This window comes from Ischnura elegans, chromosome 10 (assembly GCF_921293095.1).
Source record: "Ischnura elegans chromosome 10, ioIscEleg1.1, whole genome shotgun sequence".
Classification (NCBI taxonomy): Eukaryota; Metazoa; Arthropoda; class Insecta; order Odonata; family Coenagrionidae; genus Ischnura; species Ischnura elegans.
In genome coordinates this window covers 108,491,344-108,504,614 of record NC_060255.1, presented here as the reverse complement: position 1 = coordinate 108,504,614, position 13,271 = coordinate 108,491,344, and the positions used below count along the sequence as shown (strand labels likewise).

The following is a 13,271-nucleotide window of genomic DNA, read 5'->3' as shown; positions in this document are numbered from 1 at the left end:
ACAGAGTTTTCAATTAAATTTTTTTAAACAATTTACGACATAATTTAATTTTTTATGTTCTTGTCACAATACGTAAGAAAAGAGGATGCGGATTCAAAGATCATCTAAGAAGTGAATCTCATTTTATTAAATCCAGAAGTGATTACTCTGTCAAATGTGTGAAATGTAACGGATAATTTTCTATTTTTCACGGCAGTATGATATTTCGAAGCACTTGGAGACGCAAGAGCATAAAAGATATTTAAATACTGCTGCATCTTCCTCCAAAATACAGAAATTTTTAGCAAAAACAATTTATGGAGACGAAGAAAAGAAACTCGCATTAGCAGAAGGATGTCTTTCCATGCTATTTTTCATAGTCATTCCTTCAGATCTAAGGCCTGTACATCACAAGTTATCAAATCGGTTTTGCAGCGCACATGATACATAACGCCATTCAAACAGCTGCTATTTTGTTGCCCGCAGATGTGGAAAATATTGTCATTTAAATATATTTTTATTTCTACATTACACTGTGCGTCTTCAAATGCTGAAAGAATTTTGTGAAACTGCGGAAGTCGCATGTATAAGAAAATACTTGGTTACTGTAAAACGCGCTAGTTACCTCTTTCGTCAGCTGTAGATAGAATTTTTAAATTATACCACACCATGAATTCCTACTTTCTATATCAGGCTTAATGTCCTAGAATTGTAGAAGAGAGTTTTGAAAAAGAATCCTCAAATTTAGCTAGAGTTTAAAAACAATCAATCACCTTTTTTTAAAATGCTATTGAAGTTATTGAGGGTAATAAAATTTTGGTAATCGAAGTAGCGAATGAAGTTTAAAATATCTGAATCAAAAGCGGTCAGAAAGTCAAAGCGCTCGACTAAAATCTCTATGATCTTTGACCCCCATGACTTTCGGAGGTCAAAATAAATTGTTGTACGGATGAATGAACTGCGTAACCGACTTTGGCACCCTTCAAAACCTATGGTTTGACACGTTGGTTGTCATGATGGCCAGACATTTAACTCTATGACCTTTGACCCCCATTGAGACCTCGGTGGTTAAAAAATCAACAATACGGACCTATTAAGTGAAAAATCGACTTTGGCACCCTTCAAAACATATGGTTCGAAACCTGGGTGTCACGATGGCTGGACGTTTACCTCTATGGCCTTTGACCTCCGTATTAACCTTGGAGGTCAATTAGTGAATAATACGGGTATTTGGACAATACCAATGACTTGGGTGCCCTATAAAATCCATGGATCGACACTTTGTTGGTATGCTATTCTTTTTGCCACCCTTATGACCTTGACGGTGACCTTACTGGGTCTACGGTTGAATTTTCGTAAATGAAAGTGTTTTTTTCGGGTTTCTTGTGTTCGAAAACCCAAGAATTGACATTTTGGTCAATGAAATTCAGACATTTTTCAATCTCGATTTTTTACATTAAAACCATAAGGCAAATTAAAATTTTTGGTTTGGACCCACATTGTGAGGTCAAAAGGTCAAAATTGTAAAATTTTGCTTAAATTCAACAAAACTTAGGACCTTTCCCCATATAAGCATGCCAATTTTCATTAATATTGCTCGATGCAAAGTTACTAAAATTACAGGAAAATGACACACAACCATTGGGACAGTCTTAATATTCATTTTCTAGGAATGTCACCGTTAGGTTAATCTATTAGTAATAAGTAATATTTCTAAAATAATTTTGCCTTTTTATGGACCCCTCCCTTCATCCTTTGTGAGATATCGTGGGATTTTGCTCCACGCCTTCTTTCTAATCTCACGAAGGATTTTTCAAAATGCGTATTTTCAGTGTAAATACGTTAATCTAGGCTTCATTTTTTTGGGTTTATAAATAAAACGATTTGTTTGATTATTTTTATTGAAGATTATCGAGATCGCAATAAACTGGTTTTTGCGGAAAAAATTACGTGATACTTGCCAAAACCCCTTCTTTTTACCTAGAGGTGGTGAAGCCATGGTCTAGGGGGAGGGAAGCCATGGTCTAGGAGGGGGGGGCAAGCCAAGTTGTGACATTTTAGCATGGAAAAGATGAATGAATTCAACATTATAAGAACATTATAACAGCGCTTTATTAGTTAATGAGATTATTTCCTTGAAAAAATAGTTTTATTTCAGTTACTTAACTTATACTAATACATATCATTTTTCGTTGGTTTGAAGAAAATTTGTTGAATACTTTCGTTTCAATTCAGTACCGATTTTGCGATTTTTGCTTCTAGGGAACAGCTGCTCCCCCTGCCCTTCGCTGGGTACGCCCATGTTTACATATGACATTCTAAATCAATTTATTTAATAGGATCGCTTCTCGCTTTATCTTGATTTATTTAGCTTTTTTCGCACGGTCAAGGCTATAAAATGCCTTAGTTCATCGTAAAAATATATTTATTAAGTGTATAATCATTTTGCATGCCCAATATCGTCACTTTTCAGCGACTTTGCAGCGGATGAGCGTTAAAATATCTCAAGCGCGCATACGGAATATCGTCTGCAGTCCCAACCGTGACGTCACGCTCCCTCATCCCACTAACTTCCCCGCCGTGCGATGTTGGCCACAGCGTTCCGCCCGAATGGCAGGTCTACTTACTTAAATGGTTTAAGGAACACAATATTAAAAAATAATGAATTTTTCTTTCAGGGAATGATTTTTTTTCTCACCAAAAACTTATTATTTTAATGAGACTAAAGGCCAAATTGAAGAAAGCCATATGCTTGATATTCTGGATGGATAATCTGGATATCTAAATAACAGGAGGTTTCCCAGAGTTTTTCAAAATTTCTATTTTTTTAAATTGCATCTCAGAAAATATGGCTATCCAAGTGGTTTAGTTGCTGTCTCAAAGCCTCGCTGTCTTCGCAGTGGTTTGAAGTTCTCATTGTGAGGGCCTCACGCCAAAAACTATTATAATCTTATAATCTATCCAAGAAGAATTGCAGTTTAATGAAAAATGTGTGGCACATGAATGATGATTGCTTATTTTCCTCCTGATTACGACTATACAGGGTGTTCCATTTTTAAGTTTATGCAGTGGATGGTATTAACATAAAGGCAACAGACAAAGTGAAGTACCTGGGAGTTACGATAACCTCGAACCTCACATGGGGAACACATATTAAGGAATATTTGTGGAATAGCCCTGAAGAAATTAGGATTCATCAAGTGTATTGTGGGAAGATTTTCAGATGAGAAAGTAAAAGAAAGGTGCTATTTCGCTCTCGTCCGACCGCACCTTGAATATGCAGCGAGCATATGGGATCCGGTGCAGAAAGACTTAATCCGCGAACTGAATAAAATACAAAGGAAGGCTGCGCGTTTCGTCAAAAACTGCTATGGGTGTACAGACAGTGTTACTCAGATGTTAAGTGAATTAGGCTGGGAGCCGCTGGAGACTCGGAGGCTTCGCACTAGGCTATATTTCCAGGTCCGATAGAAGATATAAATTGAGAGAGATGTTTTGTCGAACGGATAGATATGGGAATTTGTTTTTCCCCCGAGCCATAAACGCTAGTCCCAACTTTGTTCGAGCACTTCATTTTTTTTTGCTGTAAACGGCTGGTGTCCTAACACCCCCTGCCACACGCCTTTCAGGCGGCTTGCGGGGTATTATGTAGATGTAGATGAAGTTCCCACCCCGAATATATCAAAATCTGAGCAAAATGAGGAAAAATGTTTCAGACAAAAGTTATAGGGTTTATAGGGGGACATACGATGGTGACCTTAAAAATGACCTTGAAGTCGATTTTCAAGGTCAAATAAGGAGTAACTTCCATTTCTTAAATGGAAACCAATATGTTTTTATTGCAGGATCGTATTCTACGGAAAAAAATACAAACTTCTTGTTGGAAACTTTTGATTGAAAAGTGCATTCTTCCAGAGTTTTCCGACAATTTTTGCTCATCTTGTTATTTGAAGTGTCACATGGATCCTGGTTGTGATATAGGCATTAATTACCCACAGCAGAACAGCAAAATGAATTATCACGTGTTGTGCCCGACATTTGACGGCCTCAAGCTTCGTAAATCCTTGAATTTTTTAAGGGAGACCGAGGTGACCAAGAGAGGACATGTCCTCGCGCAAATCTTGCCCCCACCGCACTGGTTCAATAGGTTTGGGGATGTCATGAGCAGGGGGCTACGGGAGGAACCCTCAGGGATCGCACCGCCCCCGGAACAAAGAAAAACATGGTAGTTTCACAACAACCTAATATCGGGTATTAGTTTTTGTGGTAAAATAATAGTCCAGTTGTTCTCGTGGTCGCAATTTTCTTTGGTGAAATATTTGTTCAGGTGTTACCTCCGTCGTTTCAAACTATCTATCGTCGCAGAAAAGGTAGAACACTGAACTTTAAGCATTAGTATAACATCCTATCGAAGCTCCATGGGGTCTGGTCATATTTCAGTTTACTAATTGTTTATTCGACTACAACAATCAATCATTGAACATTCTTTAAAAGTAAGTGTTTAGCTTCTACGGTCGAAAGAGTGAATAGGAACTCGCGGAAAACAATGAAAACAGCGAAACGGTCGTCTCCTTCATCTCGTCACGGGCAAAATAATTGATTGGAGATTTTCATTGTAATTTTATTATATTACAGATATATATTATAATTATAGACATAGCATCATCTTCGCATAATGAATAGAGTTTTAAAATTAATTGTTACCCATTCCTTTATTTTAAAAATGGCCAAAAGGTAGATTTCAATTTCCGAGAAGATTACTTTTAAAGAATGTTCAATGATTCATTGTTGTAGTCAAATAAACAATTAGTACACAGAAATATGACCAGACCCCCATGGAGCTTTGATAGGATTTTATACTAATGCTTAAAGTTCAGTGTTCTGATAGTAGATCCACACGCAGTGAGCTTTTCAACAATTTTCTTGTGAAATGGGCGATTACACACCTCAAGAGATCGTTGAAATAATCAAAGTTGTCGGGGTGTGTGACAACAATTATAAAGCTGCTGAAGACCTCTATGCACGCAGATTCCCAAACTCATGTCATCCTTGCAGGGAGATGATACGGAATCTTGTCACAAGAGCAGCAACAAGGGTCTCTGGTTCGGAAGAGGCGAAAAACAGGTGTGAGAGAAGACATTTCTGTAGCTGTTTGGGCAATTGTCTTAGAAAATCCGCATGTGTACACATGGGAGATACAACGCCGACACAGTGTGCCGAAATCAACGGTAAATCGAGTGCTCAAGTCAGCCGCTTTCCATCCATACCACGTTCAGCTCACGCATGTACTAGAACCGGGGGATTACGTGCGGCGCTTGCATTTTTGTAGATGGGCGGAAAGCCAAATGCTGCAATACCCTAGTTTTTCAGACTTCGTTCTATTTACTGATGAAACGAAGTTTAATAATATGGGCGGTGTCAACAAGCACAATGCCCATTACTACAGTGAGCAGAATCCCCACTGGCACAGAGATCACCGAACTCAAAGGAGATGGGCTGTAAATGTATGGGCAGGTATAGTTCGAGATCATTTAGTAGGTCCAATTTTCTACGATGACAATTTGAGTGCCCAGCTGTACCTGGACATTTTGAGCAATCGTGTGCCCTGTTGTTGGAAGATCTGCCACTTGCTTTGAGGGAGAGAATGTGGTTCCATAAGGATGGAGCTCCTGCACATCGTTCACGAGCAGTGAAACTTTTTCTGAACCGCTCATTTCCTCGTCGATGGATCAGGATCGGCAGTCCAGTCCACGAATGGCCAGCAAGATCCCCGGATCTAACTCCCCTTGACTTTTTCCTCTGGGGACTAGACAAGGAGAAAGTGTTTGCTGCAGTACCCTCAACATTGGGCAACGTGAAGGAGAGGATAAGAGCTGTGTTTCAAGGAATTTCCATTCAAACCCTTCAAAACGTTAAAGCTAACTTTCGTTGCCATATGCAAAGGTGCATTGACCAGAATGGACGCGCAATTGAGCATTTGATGAGAGAATAAGACCTAACCAAATGCATTTTTCAATAAAAAGTTTCCAACAAGAAGCTTGTATTTTTTCCATAGAATACGATCCTGCATTAAAAAATATGGGTTTCCATTTAAGAAATGGAAGTTACCCCTTATTTGACCTTGAAAATCGACTTCAAGGTCACCATGGAATGTCCCCCTATAAACCCTATAACTTTTGTCCGAAACATTTTTTCTCATTTTGCTCAGATTTCGAGATATTCGGGGTGGGAACTTCACCTACATCTACATAATACCCTGGGGTGGGAACTTAAAATGGGACACCCCGTATATGTACCTACTCGTTTATTGATTGAGCCCCAACTGTCTTGAAAAGGGATTCTACCAACATCTCACTGCTGCGGAATGAGTGCTTATAGATAAATTACATGCTTTTTACAGCGTTTTTCTTAACTTACTTTTGTGTCTGTTTGTTACGGTGGTGGAATTTTGTAACTCAATTTTAACACACTTAACGACTAGCTAGAGCATTGAAACTTTATATCTAGCTCGGAACTGGAGTACAAAGCAATTTACTTATTCTTTTACCATGATCGGAACAGTATTTCGTGTAATATTTAGGAATGAAAATTAAATCTGGAGTTCCAAAATTGGTCACCAAAATATAGGCGCTGTAGTCAGGCAGGAAAAATATCTCTCCTTATTTCTGCTTTATCCGTTAGAACCATCCGTGGTGTAGTGGTAATGGTGGGGAGCTACTATGTACTCAAGTAACCGAGTTCGTAACCCGTGGGAGTAATTTTAAAAATATTTTTTACAACATTTTTCTAAACTTGCTTTCATGTTGAATGTTGTGCGGCATATAAGCGCATTTTTCAGAAACATTTTATGAGAATAAATAATGTATTATAAAATTTTAAGAAATGTAATTTAAAATAAAATTGCATATATTGATTCATTTAAACTATTTCATTGTATTATTGATAGATTTAAATCATTTAAAACTAAAAATAAGAAAATAATTTTATAAATTAAAAAATTTTAAAAATTTTTCTGTATAGAAGAAAATAAATTTCTCTGTCCATGTATGAGTCTCGGTATGTCGAATTGTTACTAAAACGGTGACATACTTAATGACAATCATAACAACCGAAACGAAAACATTGGGCGCATGTAAAATTACATTTAATATTTGCAATAGGATGACATTACTCTTAAAAATTCTTACTAAACTGCGATTTGATTTACCAACCATATTCTTATCTAAGATCAACATATTCGCATAATTGAAGACTTTACTGATTTTTGAGAACTAAAATAGAATCAAAAATGCTCAGATATTAAATCTTCAAACATTGCATGTCGGGTAAGAACACATGCATGCATAATTGCTGAATACTTAAACATTAACTGATGACTTCTTGAATATTAACAGTAATCAATCAACTTATTAGGTGCTAAGTACGAAGGTATGAGGACTAGTCGGCGTTGTTTATGAAGTTGTTATTATTTTCAGCAAAATCTACTTTCTGAAACTATTACTGTGCACTCAGACTTTGGTAAATGATGATTGTTATTTCTAAGTACTTGAACATATTTTAAGGATTGGCTAAAACACCAAAGTTACCTATTCATATTGATGTGTTCACAAATGCAAAACTTTGGATAAACCAATGGCTGGAATGACAGGAAAAATAGTGCTCGGCATTCATGAAAATCTGGTAGATTTATGTAAGCCATGCACCCGTATTTTCTCTCCAGCGTTTCAAGAAAAAAGATGTGTGGCTCACACAAGAAAATACAATATTGCTTATTTTTTTCTATAAACCAGAATTAAGAATAAAATAGCATTTATTGGCTAATGACAAGCTATTATGGCTGCCATCATGATTTACTCACATAATTTCCTCTTCTAAGAATTATTTCCATGTCCCTGTTCATGTCATGATGATCCAAAGCCATAAAGAATGTATTGAGCATAATAATCAACATGATGAACAATTCAAAAAATGGGCTCAAGGCAACCATTCCCACAATTTGCTGGAATTTCACCCATGGCCAACAACAGTCCCACACGCAAAACATATCAGTGATTTTGGAGCACAACGCCTGCAGTTTCCCTTTGGATTTTTTGCCTTCGTCGTCCTCCTCTGTACTAAAGTAATAATCTGTAGGAAAAAGAAAACAAATCATCATCTAAGGATATACATCTCCCTGTTGGTTCCCACTGGGTATATATGCTTGCTTCCATATGCAATTGCGAGCAGCACACGTGCCCTATATGCTTTGAATGTAAGGTGAACGTTTTCTGTGCTTGATATATAAATATATATACCTAAGTTATATGCATAAGGTGGAACCGCTTTTATCGTTCCCACACTCATCGTGTTTTTCGTCCATCCCCCTGAAAAACGATAGATCGAGGTTCCACTTAACCTTATTTCCAACATATAAATTTTGTAAAGGTATATTGTATGTAATTTTACCCTCATTGTGTGCATTGCATATAATTTTACTCGCATATGTATACAGTAGACTCTCGTTAATACGAACAACGTTGTTACGAAGTTCTCGTTATTACGAAGCAAATCGTTGGTCCCGTCGTAAAGGCCTATCCAAGCTATAGTAAAAGAAACGTTATTACGAAATTTTCGTTTTTACGAAATTACGAACGTAAGTCCCGGTCCCGGCGGTTACAATATGAACTTTATTACGAAGTTATACGCACAAGTCACGGCATTTAGGTGGATATTCACTACACTTAAGTTTTAATAATCGCGCCACGTTTAAGTTATTCTCGTGTACTGTGCCAATGAGCGTCAATTATGGTTCTTTATTCAGTTTACGCACTACATCATATAACAGCCTTCATTCCTGTGAAGTCGTGGTGGCCCACTCATAACCTATAGTAAATTGGATGTACAGTCAATCCTTTTCCTATACACATTCGATGTACGAATTTTCAGAGATGCGAGCATTCAAAACTTTCAAATTTCAAATTCGGCGCCTTTCGATTTGGCCGATACTACGCGGTGTGGCGCTGGGAAACTCTCACTGTGATCACGATCTGAATAAGGCATCATTGAATCTGGTGTGAATTTAGGAACTGTTCAGCGTTTCGCCCGTTCTTCGTTACCGCGGGGAGCTATTTTTTCGGCTCCGGATGCATCGCAGGCCCCGCTAGATTAGTTCGCCACAATCGTGAGTTAGCGCGTACGTGTAATGCAGTGTTGCATCCCGCAGGATAACCGTACTCCCCGATAACTTACATGCAGTCCGGCTGGCGAGGGTTGTCCGATTACGGCACAATAGGTGGGGCGGATAATCTTGCGCCAGCACGGTTTAGAGCCAATCGCTGTCCCCCAAACGCCCCTCACACCCTCGCCTAGTCATACAACGTTGTCAAATGCATAAACGAGCACCGAAATAAGCCTGATCCACCAAAATAAGCGCATTCTTCGAATCACAAGAACAAGTAATTATTCCTCTAGGTCCTTCACGGTCGTCGTCCCTTCCGGTTCTTTTCTTCATGGAACACTTTGTAAGAGTTTCCCTTTCTTACCTAGCCCCCTTACCCCCTACCCAGACCATTGTCTGTTACTGGACAACTCTCGGTGGCCGGACTGTAATTTTACCAACCTTGGGACAAGGTCTTGGGACGGATCTAGTTTGAACATCGGAGTTCATGTGTCTGGGAAGATATCAACCCTCGATTGCGTCATGGTGCAGTCTTCTGTTGAAAATCTGAGATGAATTTTCCTGTTTATATATATTTCCGCGTAATTTAATAGCGTTTATAATACACTATTTCTTTCGACGATTCCTAAAATAAACGTTCTTACGAACTTCGTTATTACGAACCTCCGATTTTTCGGCCCCGCGAACTTCGTAATAACGAGAGTCTACTGTATGTTGTTTACAATGTACCCATTTTGTATGCTTATTGTGCAGTTATTACAGAAGTTGTACTTATTGGACACATTTTGCATACATTACGTATCATTTTCACCCATTTCATATGCATTCTCAGCAAAATCAACTTTTTGAGTAGGTACCTACATTCATGATTTACAAATATTTTGCTGGGGCCACAATAATAGTACCTAGATATATCTATATCTGTATAGTATATGTATGATGAAAGAAATACCGTATTTGCACGAATCTAAGACGAATACGATTCTAAGACGACCCCCCTTTTTTGGAACTCCACTAAGGAAAAAAATTTTTTTCCTAATAGCGATACAAATGAATGATGAATGCGGGAATGTTTTGCTAGGTTGTCTATGTCCCAGGAAACACAGGATTTTTGGCGCGTAATTATGATATTCTGTAAAGGATTCAAACAAGATTTTAGCTAATTACAGGAAAACTAGTACTTTATCAAGACACTTAGGTCATATTGTTTATTCGACTAATAGTTTCTTCGGCAGGACCATATGGTCCGAAGACGAATAAAATTAAACTAGTGAAAATGAAACCTGACTTTATTAAACCCACACGGAAAACGCACGGTGGTTTGAAGTCAAGCCACCTTGGAAAGTAGGGAACCACTCGTACGAGGTGAAGTTCGGAACTGATGCTATCGCATACGGCGTACGCAGAGCATACTGCAGAGGGTGAAGCATGACCATAATACTGCGCCATGAAATTTGTTGTCCTAAAGATACCCATTCTTTCCTAATTAGCGTAGCGCCTGATGGGCAGATGAATTTGGATTTTTAGTAGGGAGAAACAAAATATCCTGAGAAGATATCCCTTCTTCAGTAACTCTGACAAGTGAGAGTTATAATATAACTTGTAAATAACTGATAATAACCTGATATCCTGTTTTCGGAAAAAATGCCGCATTAACTGCTGAGAAGCTCAGCTACGAGGATATCGTGTTTCGCCATCGTATTTTTTCAACTTGTGCTTCGCTTAAAAATGCTTAAATAACATTAGAAATACGTCGTGTTTGGTCTCCTTTTTTGAATTACGTGCACATTACAAATATTTCAATCTAATAAATGTGTAATACCAATTGCTGAAATTCATTGTTAGACACCTTTTAGGCTAATAGGTCATTCATGCAGCAGTTGACCTCCAGAAATGGGGAACTTCAAAGCAGGTAGGCAGAAAAAGGTCAGTGGGGGAGAAACACGATTCTATTTTTCTCCTGTTACTTGATATTTTCTTTCAAAGCTAAGGTCTTTGTAATACGATCCCTGCGCAAGCTGGGACCTTTTTTTATTTCGGAGAAGAGGAAAGCTTCAATCGGGGGGAGGCGAGTGCTAAATGAAGGGGGATAAGGGTTCTTGGGAAATGCGCTAATGTTACTTTCCCACGGCACTGAGCTTCTCCCAATGGTAGTTCCATCTCCTGGGGAAGATTCAAACTATGTGCCTGTCGTAATTAGCCATAAATGACACATTGTATTTATTTCTGTCTCATTTTCGTGAAACAATGGATGCGGGAAAATTATACGTCAGAACCGCGATCTTCAAACGATCAATGCGGGAAAACGATACTTCGGGGCACGATAGATGCGGGGAAAAATTACATTGTCTATATGGAACTTTATTAGGTAGGGTTTCCACTGTATAACTTTTCTGTTGAAAGCGACTTCTTTTATCTGCAATCTTAATACTCTGAAAGGCACGGGAACACAACTGAATCGATCTCTCTAATCAGAGGCAAATCATGTTGCCTTCTTACCGTTGCTCAGAGAAAAATGTGACGACTTTGTAGCAGTTCATCCCGCGACGGCATTGAGGCTTTAACGTTACTATTTAGATAAATTGTAACCAATCACACGAACATTTTGTGAGTTGATCAAGGTTTAACTAGAATGGAGCCGAACCCAGGCTAAGTAGGCAATATCGCGGATAGGGCAGAAGTGCACCCGGCGACTGATCGGCACGCACCGAATCTTTGCCTGCTCCCTTAAAATGGAAAAAGGTTTTTTTACTTGAACACAAAATTAAATAAGCTAAATTACTGTACAGCTATTTTGACGTTGATCTTTCGTTGTATAGTTATCAGGTGGCAAACTCGGGTATCCATAAAGTTTTTGTGTAAATTATGCAACCCGATTGACATCGAGAATTTTGCATCCGATTGTCAGACGAACCCTCTTTTCTGCAGGAGTTAGGAGGGAAAAAAACCTTGTCTTAGATTCATGCAAATACGGTATTACCTATACATTTTGTTTGAATGCTCCTTGTATACATTGTATGCAATATAAATATATTATTTCCACTGGAGGCACACTGGTATCAAATGCACAGGCAAGCAAAAGCAGCAGTCCAAAATGTGTTCTGAAAATGCAATGGTCTCTACGCTTAAGTCAAATCTGCTGTTGCCCCAATCCTTGCGCAGATGTGACCAAGTCATGGCCAGATATTATCTGGAATATGTACATCAATTTGCAGTGTCCAAAAATTAACTTAGCAAAGGGTTACATATTTACAACAGGTTACATATTTTTTTCTATACTCAAAATAAATAGTCAATTCATTAACATGTAAGTCAGCAATCTGGAGATTGGTTCAATGCAGTTCTCCACTGTGCTCTCCTGTTAACTAAGCTTATCATATTTACCAGTTAATCTCTTCTACATCCTTAACAATCTGCCTACTTAACCCATTATGCATATTTCCTTAAAAGAATACATATAGCCAAAATGAGAAAAACTGGTTACTATTTTGAGGAATAATCAATTCTGAAGTCCATTTATTTGTAAAAAAAATACATATAATACTATTTATCCACCTATGTTCCTGTGATCTTCACGGCTGTCCTGAAATGTTGTCTTAATTCTTGATGGTCATTAAAGCGAGGAGAGTTTATGATGGTTTGCTCTGCCATTGGTATCAATGGATGGGCTGGGAAGAATACAAGTGGGAAAAAAATCCTCGATAAAAATGGCTGAGAAAACCATTGACACATAAAACCCTTATAATCCTTGCATAGGCTTTCATGGTGTGGTGAAGATTCAGCATAGAGGTTTACAGGATGCGGAAGGTGCAGAGGTTTAGAGCACCACGTGTATCCATCATGTAGACAACAGTTTTGTTGCAACTGCCTTCTTCTTCTGTTCACTGAAGTGTGGAGGGGTGGTGTCGACAATCGGAGGAAACTAGAAAACGCTTGTCTATTATAGATGGGTAGAAAAAAGGGTCAAACCAAAGAGGCAGGGTCGCTCATGCGACTGATTTTTAAACCACAGTCCCTATTGAAACTCTGTTTGCATTTTTTAACCTCCAACACCAAAAAGTGACCAGCAACGGCCATGAAATGTTGGGCAAAAACAAAAAAAAAAAAATACACGGGGCACACCCAACAGGAGCAT

General features: G+C 38.4%; 1 protein-coding gene across 1 annotated transcript in view; it reads right to left on the bottom strand.

Moving 5' to 3' along the window:
- LOC124166526 (sodium channel protein para-like) overlaps positions 1-13,271 on the bottom strand; it is a 274,676-nt gene that overhangs the window by 98,877 nt on the left and 162,528 nt on the right. Inside the window, exon 13 of the mRNA XM_046544070.1 lies at positions 7,838-8,106. Within this exon, the coding sequence (XP_046400026.1) occupies positions 7,838-8,106 (269 nt within the window). The remainder of the gene's footprint in view (positions 1-7,837; positions 8,107-13,271) is intronic.